This window comes from Zootoca vivipara, chromosome 9 (genome assembly GCF_965207765.1).
Source record: "Zootoca vivipara chromosome 9, rZooViv2.hap1.1, whole genome shotgun sequence".
Classification (NCBI taxonomy): domain Eukaryota; kingdom Metazoa; phylum Chordata; class Lepidosauria; order Squamata; family Lacertidae; genus Zootoca; species Zootoca vivipara.
In genome coordinates, this window is record NC_142592.1 from 5,385,248 (window position 1) to 5,401,608 (window position 16,361).

The 16,361-nt window shown below is 44.2% G+C and overlaps 1 protein-coding gene across 4 annotated transcripts in view; it reads left to right on the forward strand.

The window, feature by feature from the left end:
* The window catches only part of MAGI2 (membrane associated guanylate kinase, WW and PDZ domain containing 2), a 598,953-nt gene that overhangs the window by 555,238 nt on the left and 27,354 nt on the right, over positions 1–16,361 (forward strand). For all 4 annotated transcript variants that reach the window (XM_088676955.1, XM_088676957.1, XM_088676954.1 and 1 more), the window contains 2 exons: positions 2,349–2,589; positions 4,606–4,749. In XM_088676955.1, coding sequence (XP_088533081.1) covers positions 2,349–2,589; positions 4,606–4,749 — 385 coding nt within the window. The remainder of the gene's footprint in view (positions 1–2,348; positions 2,590–4,605; positions 4,750–16,361) is intronic.

Below are 16,361 nucleotides of genomic sequence, written 5' to 3' on the forward strand. Positions count from 1 at the left end.
CATTCTTTGAGCAGAATTCCTCTTACTTTATGCTAAGGCTGCTCTGCTTCCTGGTGGAGCGGTGTTGTGGGCAACCCATGAGCTCTCCCTTGCACAGTGGGGGCATGGCAGTGCCTCCGCGTCATAGGGAATCCCCGGCTGTGTCACACTCCCGGCTGACCAATCCGGTTGGCCGGGGTGTGTGGCTTACCTTTTTTAAGCAGCCACACGGCCGGGGATCTCTCTCTTGGTTCCTGCTTCCACTGGACTACCTGCATGGGGGGGGCGGAGTCAGATACAGTTGGTTCAATTCCAATGCCTAAGCCAATACCACTCACATTCTGTAATCAATCAAGTATTTGCCTTAATTTCCCCATTATCCTAAAATACTGGTGTCCATTCAACAAATGGGGGAGGGCTCAGGGCCTTGACATGCAATGAAACAGTACATGATTTGGTGATTACTTATCTCTTTCTGTTAGTGGAACCTAGCACAAATGGCACTTTGCCTATGTAGTAATTGCCAAAGCTTTCATTTGATGACTTTTGACATGATTTTACCTCTTTCACGGAAGAATTCTTATGGTACTGCCTCAGACTATTAGATCACTGGTTGCACTGCCAGATTCCTGACAATGTGACTTGCGTTGTTACCATAGAAAACTTTATCATGTGAAAATGGTGCACAAAAGTTACTTTGAATGGCCGCTACATCAGAAGTGGTCAGATATTGTTATGATGCTGTTCCATCTTTTTAATCTTAAAACTGACTCCCTCTCATCAGCCACACAAACAAAGCAGTATTAGAAATCCTTTTCTCAAGCAATTTTACAGCTTTCTTGGTTTATAGCAGATCATTAATCTCTGAATCATTTCTCCATGTTAGTTACCAATCTACTTTTTGTATCCCTCATGGACACAAGTAAGAAAGCTCTACCTTAAAAGAAAGTATCAGGTTAAAACTTCTATGGCCATTTTGTAATTTCTGGACAATTATATTTTGTCCTTGGATTAACTTTCATCTTGTAAAATGTGACCTAATGCATTATCATTATAGTCACTTCACATCATTGATTTACCAATGTACCTCGTCCAAACCTTGACCCAACAGTAAATGACAGTTTCAAAGTTCCTACACAGTGTTATAAAAAGGACTAATTAGTTGTGGTTCAAGTACAATGCTCAGCATGTCATTTTCATTTAACACTCCTACAAAATTAAGGCTGTAATCCTAAACACACTTAACTGCAGAAGCAAGTTCCTCTGAAATCAGTGGGGTTTACTTTTAAGTAATGTGCTGGAGACTGAGATGCTAATGATCCAAAAATTTTATAAGGTACTTTTAAAAAGCTACTTTATAAGGTACTTTTTAAAAGCCTAATGTCATCTGGGTGGCAAGGAGAGAGGAGAAGGGGGGAGAGGTAGCTGAAAGAGTGGAGAAAGGTGGGAGAAAGAGAGTGAAAGGAGTAGCAAAGAGGGGAATGGCAGACTGGGGGTGACCCTACACCAGGCATAGGCAAACTCGGCCCTCCAGCTGTTTTGCGACTACAGATCCCATCATCCGTAGCTAACAGGACCAGTGGTCAGGGATGATGGGAGTTGTAGTCCCAAAACAGCTGGAGGGCCAAGTCTGCCTATGCCCACCCTTTTGACTCTGACCTTTGAAGATGCATGTGAATTTTTATGCAGAGTTATTTTAACAATATGGAATGGGGAACATTGCAATAAATGCCCACATTTATTTAAGCTTCAGGGCAAAACTAGACAAACATATATATTGTGCTTTCTGAAAATAAGTGTGCATGGGTCTTGTTCCTAAGGGAGGGGTGTCTACCCACACACCAGCTTCAAATAATGAACGTACTGCCAGTCTGGACTGCACTAGAGCACATGTGTTCCCCCATACCAGCAGCCATTTGAGGCAAAGCACCTACAGCTACCGTAGGGCAATCAAAGAGGTAGAATAAGTATGTCCTCACCAGCAACAGCTAGGAGGCACAGGATGGCACAGGCAGCACAAAAAAAAATAAGTGCAGTTGCTGACTGCCCAGCTACCACCAGTCACATATGTGGGGGGGGGCAACTAGACACTCAGCAGTTGCCTGGTTTCATTACACTGAGCAGCTCACAGTCTCCACTCACCATTTACTGGTACCAACCGTGGGCCTCGTGCTTTTAACTATCCCCTTGATCTGGTATAGTCTCTCCTGACGCAGATCGTTTTCCACCCAATCCCGAATTGCAGTTCACCTCATTTTGCAACCCAGCAACATGGTTTTCATTTCTTGAAACATATTTAACAGCTACCCAGTTTTCAGTTTAAATAATGCCTTACTAAGGTTCCAACGTAACAATTCTTTATTGCTTAGTTATAGGTCAGAGGTAAAAGCAAGGCAGGATGTGAAACCCGACATCCGACAGCCTCCCTTTACAGACTATAGGCAGCCTTCAACGGACTATAGGCAGCCTCCATTAGACTACCGGCACCCTCCAGTTTTGGATTACCAGCAACCGCCACCTCTGGACTACCGACAGCCCCCGTTGATAGACTACAGGCAACATTCTCCTGACACCAGGCAATACCCTTTATCAGATTACAGGCAGCCCCAGGTATCTGTCTGTTTGTATCTATCGTTCTAATAATGTTTTCCCATTAAACCAAAGCCGTTCATGATGAAGTTTGATACTTCTGTCTGTTGATATTTAATTGAAGTCCCAAACCTAGTGGTTTGCATGCAGGAAAGGAGAAGAGACACCATTCAGGGGTAGAACATGGGTTTGGCATGTAGAAGGTTCCCAGGCTCAACCCCTGATTTGCCCACTTAAACAAAGGCAATGGGAAAGGGCTCTGCCAGAGACTCTGGAAAGCTGCTGTCAGTTTGAGTAGACAGTACTGGACTAGTTGGACCAATGGTCTAATGAGTGGCCGATTCACAGGATCAATTTAATTTTGAATGCATTGATATGGGCAGTATCCAACTAACATGTTCCTCAGCACAAGGATTTCTACTTGTGCAATGGGCCCTCCCCCACTTTCCTTCCCTCCTCCCCAAATCTGCTCTGGAGGATTGGGGCAGGGGGAATCCTAGAAGAGATTTGTGTTACTCAGTGCTACTTTGGTAGGGTTGCCATATTTCCAGAAGTAGAAAAACTGGATGATCGGCAGCCCAACAAAAGTTGTTAAGCTTTGATCGCCAAAGAAGTTGTTGAGGTTATTTTGGGCAATCGCCATGAGGAGCCACCGGCCACTGAAGCTGCACTGAACTGCGCTCAGCTCCACGATCAGCTTCCTCTTCCTCCTCCTGTCACCTCCACCAGCTTGGGGGCTGCTTCTCCCCTCCTTCCCCTCCGCAGCAGCAGCAGCAGGAGGAGGAAGAGCCGGTCACTGGAGCTGTGCTGCACTCTGCCCCCTAATTGTTCTGAACGTTGGGGAGGGCACCCCCAAATTGGAGCCCCAAGTATTCCTTTGTGGGGATGCATTCAGACATGCAATCCTCCCTCAGCCCATAGCCTAGGGAAAGCTTTCCTGCTTGGTTTTGCTAATTTTATAAAGTGGACCTGAAAGGAGGGAGGAAAGAAATTTACAGAGAGAAAGAGAGATTATTAATGCATCATGTATAATTCAGATTGAGAGTGCCTTGGTGATTCAGAAGGGTAAGAAAACTTCTGTTTATGTATACGTTTTCTAATTTTTTTTAAGAGAAGTGTTTAATACCCTCAAAATCTCCTTCATAGCCTTATCTGCAACCCACAGTTGAAATACTTAAGAGTTAAGCTGATTTGCATCCCAATCATATAACCATTTCCATGGAAGTATGCCCCATTTATTTCACCAGGATTACTTCCAGGTAAACAAACTCCAGCCTCCTTGGTTTTCTTTCCACTGACCAATCTGCCTGGGACAGATCTTAAGGAGTCACCATGTTAGAATAAAGCTATGGTTTGTGGCACTGGTTCACCATAGGTATTGGCACACCTCATGCAAAGTGCTTCTCTGCTGATATAATGTCTGCCTTCAGACATCTCCCCCAAAGCAGCAGAAACATAAAAAAGACCCATGTACCCGGTTCAGATACTTACCAGATAACAACAGCCTGTGTGGAGAAATAAGCACACTCCTTTCCTCTTCAACACACATCTAAGGCTGAAAACACAACCGTCAGTTTTGCATGATTATTCCCAGTAAACAAAAAAAACAAAAAAAGAACGAATGATCTTTGGAATTAGGCCTTTTTGAGTATCAGCCTCCATGTGCACTACATGTATCACACATAATTTTAGATGCCTTTCACCACACGATAACTGCTGCCAACTAGTGTTTGAACCAGGCTGTAGCATCAAACATTAAAACAGATGTTGGGAACATTTGGCCTTTACAGATATTGCTGAACTACAACTTCCACCATCCCAGGCCACTGGCCATATTTGTTAGGGGTGATCGGAGTTATAGTTTGGCAACATCTGTAGGGCCAAAGGTTCCCCATGCCTGCAGTAAATCAAGCTGAGTTACAAGTATTTTCATTTACCGGTAATTTAGCTATGGGTTGAGAATTGTAGCCTTGATGAAGAAAATCGCTCTCCATTCATTAAAATGATTCATTTGCCCCCTGTTCTTTGATCATACAGGACTTTGATTATTTTACTGTGGACATGGAGAAGGGAGCCAAAGGATTTGGATTCAGTATTCGAGGAGGAAGAGAGTACAAAATGGATCTCTATGTGTTGAGGTTGGCAGAAGATGGGCCAGCAATAAGAAACGGAAGAATGAGGGTAAGCTGGGTTGAAGAGGCAGGAGTTGGCAGAGGTACTTGAAACGAATGGAACAATCCAAACCCACAATCTTGCAGGATTAGAGAGGTTGGATTTGGCAAATCTTGGACTGCCCCAGTTTTGAGTTTTTACTAGGGGTGCACTAGTTATGATGATGATAATAATAATAATAATAATAATAATAATAATAATAATAATAATAATAATAATAAATAGTACACTATTTATACCCTGCCCATCTGGCTGGGTTTCCCCAGCCACTCTGGGTGGCTTCCAACAAAATATTAAAACACAATAGTCTGTCAAACATTAAAAGCTGCCTTCAGATATCCTCTAAAAGTCTGGTAGTGTCTGCTGGGAGGGCGTTCCACAAGGCGGGTGCCACTACCGAGAAGGCCCTGTGCCTGGTTCCCTGTAACTTCGCTTCTCACAGTGAGGGAACTGCCAGAAGGTCCTTGGCACTGGACCTCAGTGTCCAGGCAGAACGATGGGGGGTGGAGACACTCCTTCAGGAATACTGGACCAAGGCCGTTTAGGGCTTTAATGGTCAGCACCAACACAAACATACTGGTTGTTCTGCAACTATCATTGAACAAAGTCAAACGTACTTTGGAGAAAGCATGTCAGGATGTCAGGCTGCAATTTTGTGGACGCTTACTTGAAAATAACTCCCAGCCAGACTCAAAGCATGTAGGACTGTGCTGTATGAACGCAACGTTTTCTCTTAAGTGTCTCCCTCTCCAGAGTCTTGAGGTGGAACTTACGCTATACCTCCACATCTGGGAGGGAGCCTTATTGAACTCGGTGGACCTTCCTTCTGGTGAAACACGCCGTACAGTATAGGATTGCATTGTCAGAAAGTTAAAAAGATGTCTGTGCCTGATTACTCATGCATAATAGTCCATGGAGCTCATCCAAATGTTCAGAGGCTGCTCTTTTTTCTTGATGCAGGAAATAGCTTCTCTTAATGTAAAGTTATTTTTAGCTCTGGAAACCATAATTTCGCAGTGATCTCTATGCAGCAAAGGGTTTTCTCGGGAATTAATCTATGAGACAGCACTCAGGGACTTGATAAATATTAACATCCAACCTATAGAGTACAGTATTTTGTTTACTTTTTTATTGCAAAAGAAAAAAACTGTGTATTTGTTGTTGGGCTTTGTGTGAATGATCAGAAAGAGACCTGAGAACTAAAAATAGAGGCATTCATAACCGTTCCAAAAATGCTGTCTTTAAATAGGGAAGAAGATAAACAAGTCTCTCCCATCATGCATTGTGGATTTGATGATGCCTCTACTTCCTGATACCCCTGGATTTGTTTTGCAGTTTCTTTCTGACAATACCGTATATAAGCATCCTATCAGGGGAAAACCTGACATATATTGCACCTTTCATTCATGACATTCTGAATGGGGGGCAGGGAGGTACTCTTCCTAATTCTACACTCACCCATGTTAGCTATAGTCCTTCTCCATTCTGAAGCCAACTAATTAAAGATTGGTTGAGGGACTTCCTGTAGATTACAGCAATGCCACTGAATATTATTTCCACGAGAAGGACAGAGGCATGAGTAACTCAGTCATCTTTGTAATATATAGAGGCACAAGGACACACGTTACAGAAATCTGCATGACATCATAGACGTAGGTGCTTCATAAGAATGTCTCTGTCTCCTGCAGACTCATGAGCCAAAATTGCCCATGCCTTCAAAGTATAGGTGGTGCTTGAGCTATTGAGGAACTAACTCTGGTGGTTTCCAAACACTTCACTGTAGATGGATGCTTTGGGGAGTGTGTAGCCTTTTGCATTGCACAGCGAGAGTTTGTCATCATCAACAAAGCATTACCCAAAAGCATTCTACCCTAAGGTATCTGTGAATCAGAGAAGGCTGCAGTTGGCTGGGATGCTGGAGCTCATTCAGCAAACTCATGCGAGAGAGAAAAGCAGGTGAATAAAAAGGAAACGGCAATCCTGCATTTAACAGGATGTGCAAGAGCCTCTCTGGTGAGGCTCACTGGATGGGTCAATAGACTCAGTACAAATAAACGAACTAAGAATGATGGGTACACAAGACGGATGGAACTGAACTCATCAGAGATTAGAGGTGTTCATTTATAGAAGAAACACTGGGAACACCAAAGGGTAAAAAAACAATTGAAAGTGCAGCCGGGAACAGAAAGCAAACAGAATGCGTTTGTATTCAACAAATGCATCAGATCAAAGCCTCCTGGGTGCTGAGAGCAAAATTACAGTACCATCTCATTTTCTAGTTGCCCCAGACATTCCGCTAATAAGATATTTGAGTAAACAGAACTCTTTACTTAGGTTACATTGATATAGAGATAGTCAAGTCAACATACAGCCAATTCAAATTACCTGAAGGTGTTTTCTTTTCAGTAATCAATGTTTCTGATATGACGGTGCTCTAGTGGTTCAGAGCGGTGAGCCGGGTTCGCTTCCCCACTCCTCCACATGCAGCTGCTGAGTGACCTTGGGCTAGTCACTTCTCTGAAGCCTCTCAGCCTCACTCACCTCACAGAGTGTTTGTTGTGGGGGAGGAAGGGAAAGGAGATTGTTAGCCACTTTGAGATTCCTTAAGGCAGGCATCCCCAAACTTCGGCCCTCCAGATGTTTTGGACTACAATCCCCATCATCCCTGACCACTAGTCCTGTTAGCTAGGGATCATGGGAGTTGTAGGCCAAAACATCTGGAGGGCCGCAGTTTGGGGTGCCTGCCTTAAGGGGAGTGAAAGACGGGATATCAAGTCCAAACTACTACTACTCTTCTTCTTCTTCTTCTTCTTCTTCTTCTTCTTCTTCTTCTTCTTCTTCTTCTTCTTCTTCTTCTTTTCAACATGTTTCTCTGCTGCTAAGGAGTCTCACAGTCTCTATGCTAATCACTGAAATATGAGTGTCATATTTGAAAGTTTATCAGCTGCCAACTACCTTAGCCCTATGTGTCCAATTTGTATACATTATGGGCTCTGTTCAGAGTTTCTAGTGAATGTCCAGTGGACACAGTCTTATCCACCCCGCTCCATGTACCCATTGCACACACTCTGCCCATCAGCCTGGGAGGTCACTGGGTGACCTTTGGGAAAGTCACTTGCTTCTCTCAATCTAACATGTCCCAACAAAGTTGTTGTGAAAATGACCGAGGATAAGTATCATCATTTTGGAGACAGAGTAGTTTACAGAGGCTGTCTATAAATATATAATCATTAACTAGGAAGCCACTCGCAATTCAAATAGTTCCTGCCTGAAAATTGTGCATCACCTATGGTCCGAATCGTACATTTAAGTTAATCTGCTTCTAATAAACCTCAAAACTCTAGGTTTAACCATCCTTTGTTTTCTGAAGCAGACTCTGAAGGCATTTGAAGGACTTATATCCTAATTCCCTGCTTCATATATCATTATCCAGTTTTAGCAAAACTGGCATTGGATTCTGACTGCTTTGATAATTCTTGAAACTAAATTGAGCACTAATGCCTTAGTTACACAGCACACTAAAGTGTGGCAAGGCACCAGTTTGCTAGCTTTCCACAAACACTAGTCCCAAGCAGGCTTGTATTGATGAAGAGACATAAATTGGCCAGATTTATTGTATACACAACAAAGAAATGCAAAATGAGTTCCTCTAGGATGCTAAATCTATTTCAGCTGTGCAGTTGATGCCATCATAAATCAGAAGCAAATGGGTGATCCATTATACAGTATCTTTACACAAACTGAGGACAATCCACAGAATCTATTTCAGGAAAAATAAAAGGGAAGGAACAAGATTGCTGTTATAAATGGTTGACTTGATTCTCCGGAACAACTCAGGTTGTCTTGTTAGAAATGTCTTTAGAATCTCATGGGTCAGAGGAAATCTTTAACAGCAGCCACAAAAGCAAGGTCAGCTAATAATCTCAACTTTTAATGTAAGTTTTTTTAAAAAATGAAATTTCAAACAGAATTGTTTTTGAGACTGCATAATCTGCCATAGTTATACACACTTTGGGCTCTGTGGAGTGGATTAGCTTGACCATTGGTAAATTATACATTGTTGTTGTTTAGTTGTTTAGTCGTGTCTGACTCTTCGTGACCCCATGGGCCAGAGCATGCCAGGCACTCCTGTCTTCCACTGCCTCCTGCAATTTGGTCAAAAATTATACATTAGTGTTCTGGAATAAGTTATTAAAATTATAGCTCTCACCTAAGATGCTGCACAACATTCATGCTTTAAGGCAGGCATCCCCAATCTGCGGTCCTCCAGATGTTTTGGCCTACAACTCCCATGATCCCTAGCTAACAGGACCAGTGGTCGGGGAAGATGGGAATTGTAGTACAAAACATCTGGAGGGCCGAAGTTTGGGGATGCCTGCTTTAAGTCTTCTGCCATTAGAATATCACAGGCAGTTGTAACCTTTTAAATATTTTCAATTGTAATCTAGAAAACATTGCTGCCTCACATTAGGGGAGAAGAGTGCACAGTCTCTCAAAAAATTAGTGCAACATGCTCCATACCATAAAAATAAGGGGTGTTGTAATGATATGCTGTAGCTCTAAATATCCTACCTGGAGACTAGGCCTTTGCACCAATTTATAAAAACAGAACACGATTCCCAGTGAGACAAATGAGAAGTTCTTTGTGACAAAGAGCAAAGGCCTAGCAAGCAGAGAAAACAATGAGGGGTGTGATTATGGTACGCTGCTGTATGGATGTCAGCTCTGCACATGCCGCTCTCCATCCCATGCACAGGAGCTGACTGGACTGGCGGCTGAATCTTCCTTCAACACTGGCAGTGGAGTAGCATCACCCACCTGCACCAAAGGGCAGTTTAGGAGATTCCTGTCAGGTCATGGGACACACAGCTCTAATCTCTCCAGCTAAGGGCAATCAATGGACAGTGGCCCAAGAGGAGCTTCCACAGCTCCCCACTCTATCAGCCACCTGAGGTTGTCTGGGGGTTGGAAAGGTATTGGGAAAGGGAAGGTCGTGTGCAGATATTGTCTGGGATCAGGAATTTAGGTGGTGTAAAATAATAATAAATAATAATAATTTATTACTTATACCCCGTCCATCTGGCTGGGTTTCCCCAGCCACTCTGGGCGGCTTCCAACAGAAAAATAAAACACAATGATCTATTAAATATTAAAAGCCTCCCTAAACAGGGCTGCCTTCAGATGTCTTCTAAAAGTCTGGTAGTTGTTTTCTTTTTTGACATCTGATGGGAGGGCGTTCCACAGGGCAGGCGCCACCACCGAGAAGGCCCTCTGTCTAGTTCCCTGCAACTTGGCTTCTCACAATGAGGGAACCGCCAGAAGGCCCTCGGTGCTGGACCTCAGTGTCTGGGCAGAACGATGGAGGTGGAGACGCTCCTTCAGGTATACTGGACCGAGGCCATTTAGGGCTTTAAAGGTCAGCACCAACACTTTGAACTGTGCTCGGAAACGTACTGGGAGCCAATGTATGTGGTCTCGGCGGCCGTTCCCAGTCACCAGTCTAGCTGCCGCATTCTGGATTAGTTGTAGTTTCCGAGTCACCTTCAAAGGTAGCCCCACGTAGAGCGCATTGCAGTAGTCCAAGCGAGAGATAACTAGAGCATGCACCACTCTTGCCCTTGAAGACAATTCAGAAACTTCAGCTTGGCAGAATACAGCGGCCAGAATCCTGATTTGTATTCCTTTTAGAACTCAGTTTGTTTCTGGATTGAGCTTAAGGTGTTCATGCTAGTGTTTGAACAACTTAAGCCCCAGATACCTGAAAGACCACTTCCTTGTGTCAGGGACTGGCTGGCTGAAGAGGAATGGTGGGAGGCACCAGCCAGGGAGCCCCCTAGGGAAGCATGAGAAGAGGAAGGCTCGGAACCAGGGGATTGAGGACAGGTGAGAGGGGGGAGGGGGAGGGAAGGAATGGTGGAGGCTTGAAGATGTGAGCGAGCAAGAAGAGCCAGGTGCAGAAAGCAAGGCAGGCTTGGCTGATGAAACAGGAAGAGAGGGCAGTGTCAGGAGTGTGTGCAGGAGCCAGGCCCTGTGACCGGTAGGGCTTCGCAGGACTGGGGCTTTCCTAAGTTTGTTCTGAAGAGGCAAGGTGCTGCCGCACAGGTGAGGCCAACTGGTAACTCACAGCACCTGGTGGCAAGAGCCGGGAAGGGATATAAGGTCAGCATTTCCCTTTGGTTCTTTGCTACAGCAACACGCTTCCTGCCTTGCTGCGTTTGGCTGCTTGACTCCTGGCTCTCGGACCCTCGGCTTCCGGACTCCTGGCTTCCGGACTCCCATTCTTGCCCCCACCCCGACGTCTTGCCCCCAGTCCCAACGTCCTCAGCTGGGACTTCGACTGCCCGTGACAGACAGCATCTGCAGATGCTGGAGCTTGCTGTTCCTTCTGAACTGAGCAAAGAGGGCTGTGCACGTAGCAGAACAAAGGGCGCAGAGTTTAAATTTAGTTTAAGTTTTCAGCTGTAGTTTTTGCTTGCTAGGGAATCTTCAAGCTGAGGAGTAGGTGGGGTCTTGGGAACTGGCCGCTGCTTGGTGGAAGCCAGTTTGGTTGGTAGACAGTGCTGAGCTGTTAGCCATGTTCCTAAATGAAGTATTACTGGACTTGTGTTGGTTAGGGATGCCATATTTCAAGAAGAGAAAAAACAGACACAAAAGTTGTTAGCTATTTTGGGGGGTATTTGCCAAAAATTCAACACTTCCAATATCTCGGGAGGATACTGGCTAGATTGGCACAGCTGTATAAAAAAAGAACATCTAAAAATTAACTACGATAAAACCAAGGACACTGTATTTGGCAAGAGCACTACAAAATCCATGTGGACTCTTGGCAGTCACACCCTTGAGCAAGTACCCAGATTTAAATATGGGAAGTCAGCATGGAAACCCCATCTGGAAGCAATTAAGCTAATATTTGGCTCGTTCTCCTGGGCAGCTATATAGGTTCTTCCATTCAAAGGGCAGGCAGTTAATCAACCCATTGGCCTGATCCAGAAGGGCTTCTTGTCCAACATTCTTATGGCTTGCTTGAGGCCACCTAGTAAGTGAATGGCTAGAGCAAAAATTGAGCTGAGGAACTCTCTCGGCTCCCATCCATTGCGCTACACCAGCCACCAAAGGCAGCAGCCGGATCTGCTGTTACGAGGACTGCTTTAATGAGTTAACTTTCACTGAGAGGGGGGCTTTGAGCTCAGGAAAGAGGGAGCCCCATGCTGTGGGGAAACTTGCGCAATGCAAGGCACTGCCCAGGCTGCCTCTTTCTGTCAGAAGGAAGGATGAAAAAAAGCAATAAGATATTGAATATTTAATTTGGAAGCTACAATGCACGTATAAATAGGAGATGTCACTTTCCATAGGGTAATTAGTCTCTTTCAAAAGGTTTAATTATAAAATGCATTAAGGAGATGGCAGGCAGCAGTGCCCTTTGTGCACAATCATCGGGGGCTGTTTTTACCATTAAATTTCCCCACTTAACGCAGGTTGAAAGCCCGCACATGCAATTACCTTCATTTCTGGTGCAGCAGGGAAGCGGCACACCTGTAATGAGTTTTTTTGTTGTTGGCAGAGGCCTGCTCATTCAAGAATGGCATAGCAGGCAACTTGCTTTAAGTTAGGCAACTGTAATTGCTTTGACACGTCCTAACCCAACCGTGCACGTCGACTGAAAATATTTACTAACCCGCTAAGCACTTCTAGTAACCTACGTTCATCCAAAGGCCCAATTAATGCCTGTCTTTCCCACTGACCCCACCACAATTCAGCTCTTTTCTCAGTATTCCTTCGATTCTGATTCCTAGATCTTTATTCTGTTGCTGATTTCCCAGCCTCTCACAGGGAATCATAGAGTTGGAAGAGACCACAAGGGCCATCCAGTCCAACCCTCTGCCAAGCAGGAAACACCATCAAAGCAATCCTGACATATGGCTGTACAAAATACATAAAAAAGCAAAACAAACCAATAACCCCACTCCCACATACATACCCAAAAGGCCACAGAATATTTATCAGCCAAAGCCCTGGTTGAAGAAAAAATGTATTTGCCAGGCACCTAAATACATGAAATGAAGGTACCCTGAGGAGAGCATTCCACAAACAGGGAGCCACTGCAGAAATGGTCTGTTTCTGCCACCCTCTAGACCTCTCAAGGACCCAGGTGGCACTGTGGGTTAAACCACAGAGTCTAGGGCTTGCTGATCAGAAGGTTGGCGGTTCGAATCCCTGCAATGGGGTGAGCTCCCGTTGCTCGGTCCCAGCTCCTGCCCACCTAGCAGTTCGAAAGCACATCAAAGTGCAAGTAGATAAATAGGGACCTCTCCGACAGGAAGGTAAACGGCATTTCCGTGCGCTGCTCTGGTTCACCAGAAGCAGCTTTGTCATGCTGGCCACAATGACCCGGAAGCTGTCTGCGGACAAACGCTGGCTCCCTCGGCCTATAGAGCGAGATGAGCGCCGCAACCCCAGAGTTGGACACGACTGGACCTGATGGTCAAGGGCCCCTTTACCTTTACCTAGACCCCTTTACCTTTACCTAGAAGAGATGCCTTAGAGGGTGATCACAGGGTCAGAGTCAATTCCAATGGGCAGAGGCAGTCTTTGAGGTACTACAGTCCTAAGTTGTTTAAGGCTTTTTAGGTCAAAACCAGCACTTTGAATTGGGTCCAGAAACTAATTGGCAGCCAGTGCAGTCAGGCCAGGATCGGTGTAATATGCTCAAATCCTGGTGAGCAACCTGGCCCTCGAATTCTGCACCAGACCAACTAGTCTTCCTTGCCCCCTGCCACCAAAAGAAATGTTTCACCTCCATCTCATGTAGTGCTGAGTGCCAAACCAGAATCCTAAGGACAAAGGAACCAGAAAGGCAGTTCTGCCGGATCAATAGAAATACACTGATCTGGGGGAACCTGACGTGTCAAAGAAAATAATAGAGCTATTTATGGGCAGAAATATAGTAGGAAGCTTATTAATGATTTACCTGCTAAATAGAGGGTTAAAAAAATAGTACATACAAATGTTGCATACATCTGAGTCTCTTTATTTTAATGGTTTTTAAAAGCTTTACAATTTTATTTGTAATTAACCTATCAATAAAAATGTCACTTAGATGCTCCCCAGGAATATTATCTCCTCATTATTGTCACAAAACAGGCCGCTCAATTTCATAGCTCAGTTGTTCTAGAGCCTGGCTGGAGAATCTGAATTAATCTGAACTGAAATGGCTTTTTCTTTACAGCAACACACTCTCCCGCTTTCATAAATATAAAAGAAAAGAGTAATTAAGATGCAACTTACAATGTATCAAAAATGCAAGCGAAGTTTTTGTGTGGGGGTGTGACACGAACACTGTGTTCTGATGAAAGCCTGCATTTTATTTTTGGGGTGTGCCGACATCAAGCACATTAGTGACTCGGCATGGCATCTCTCACGGTGCCGTCCTCTTCCCTTGCATCTCCCCCCTAAATACCATTACAGATCCTTGGCTCCCAGCCCCCTTGCCACCCAAGCCTTCCCTTTCCTGAATATTCCTCTCTGAAACAGCACACATTCCCCCACTTCCCAATAAATATTCCGTGCATATGCAATATAAAAGATACAGCCAAACGCTAGGCAGGTTTGTACAATGATTTAGAGGTTATTTTAGCAGTTTAATGTCCTCTACTCTCCATCTTCACGGATTGTCCCAGAGTGAGCCATAGATAGCTCAGGGAACAATAATGCAGAATAAACATGTACCATAATGTATCAAAATCATCTTTGCTCTTTGTGTTCCTTAGCACTTTAAGATGTTAGGTTAGTTTCTCCATAAGATTGTTCCACAATCTATTCAATCATGCCTCTATAGAGGCAAGGTAGTAGCTGTTTTCCAATAGTATCAATATTCTTCTAGCTGCAGACATTGAAAAGTTTAGAAGGCCCTTAAACAGTAAATTATTTGGGTCGTCTATAAACAGATTTAATAAAGCTAACTTCAGATCAGATTGTATTACCTGTCCTGCAATAGAAGAAAGATGATTTTCCAAAGCATTTGTACAGGATTTCATTTTGATCATGTATGGAAATACGAACCTAACTGTTGACATCCTCTGCATCACAAACGACTTGAACGGGAGCTGAACCTGTGTAGCAGCACCTGTGAATTGTTTTAAAACTATTTTCTCTCATTTTTGCTGACAATGACTTAAAAGGTTTTGCCAGTGTGCCTAATCAATTTTGCAGTAGAAATCCATTTCCCATATAGATTTTAATGAGATTAGATCTGCTGTCATCACATTGCAGATAACTTTGTAGATTTTTGAGAGTATTTTTATTTATTTATTTGTAGATATAATTTAAAATTAGTTGTTCCGTAGCTTTTCAGGGTCTGGTGGCTGGAGGCAATTGACCTCACACCTCCTTGAGTGAAGTTGCATTTGATGTTGGAGCCTTTCCCATCTTTAGTCAGAATGGTCAGGAACGAATAGCCCATCGGCTGAAATGCTGCTAGCAACCAGGACTTTTTTTCAGCCGGAACTCACCAAAACTTAGTTCCGGCACCACTCAGGTGGGCGCCATTGCCATTCTAAGAGAAAGAACAAGGCATTCATGTTGATTTCCGGCACCTCTTTTTCTACAAAAATAGCACTGCTAGCAACTATAGGAATGTAGAATCTCTTGAGTAGAAACTGCATTTTTAATCTAACCAGTATAGGAGAGGAAAGTCATAACCAAGAAAGTGGCAGTTGATTGCCAAGCTAGGATAGTGAAATGGAAAGATGAGGAAGGAGAATGGTTCGTTGGGAATTTCCATCTTTATGGAAATTGCCGGAAGGGATCCCAGTGAAACTGACTGCCAACTGCATGGGCCATTACTGCTATGAAAGGGAGCTTTCTAACTCTTAGAAGTGCTAGGTCTCATAAGGTCTGTGACTCTCAATGCACATGCTTTTTATAAAGTAGTGTCAAGTATCAAAGCAAGATTCGTCATCTGCTAGAACCTAGGAGAAAATAGCCACGCAATTTGTGTTTTTCAGTCATTGAATGTGACTTGAAAAAAATAATATCTCAAGGACGTTTGTTCAGGGTAGCACTGGCATGCATTGGTGTCCATGAAAGACGCACACTAACGGCTTTCCTGTTACTTGTATGAAGGGTGAAAGCGCTTAGGAAGGAGCTGATGAGAAGCACATTTGGGAGGCCCACCAATGGCATGCAGGTCCTGTCAGCCCCACCACCCATATTTTAGTGTAGATGTCTGGGGCAAGGAAGCCTTTGTACATAGCCAGACCTAGGCCCTGGGGCCCTGCATGATCCTGATTTCAGAATCCAGGAAACTTACACACATAGAGGTCTACACACAAAGGCTTCCCAACCATGGACATCAATGCTAACATGCAGATCCAGCTCCAATTAGATGGGGCAGGGTAAGGTAGCTTCATGGGGGGGGGGAGTGTGTGTATGTATATAGATCATTCAGATTCAAACATGACTTAGATTTCCACCCAAAGTCTGAGTTGATTTTCAGATGCTTCCCATAGTGAGAATTGTCTCCATGCTCTCTGGGACAGCTCTCCCCATGCTGAGCTATTGCAGAGCAGGTGTGTTGCTCTGGTATTGATAAATGTGCTTATTTAATCTGCTCAGCCATGTGT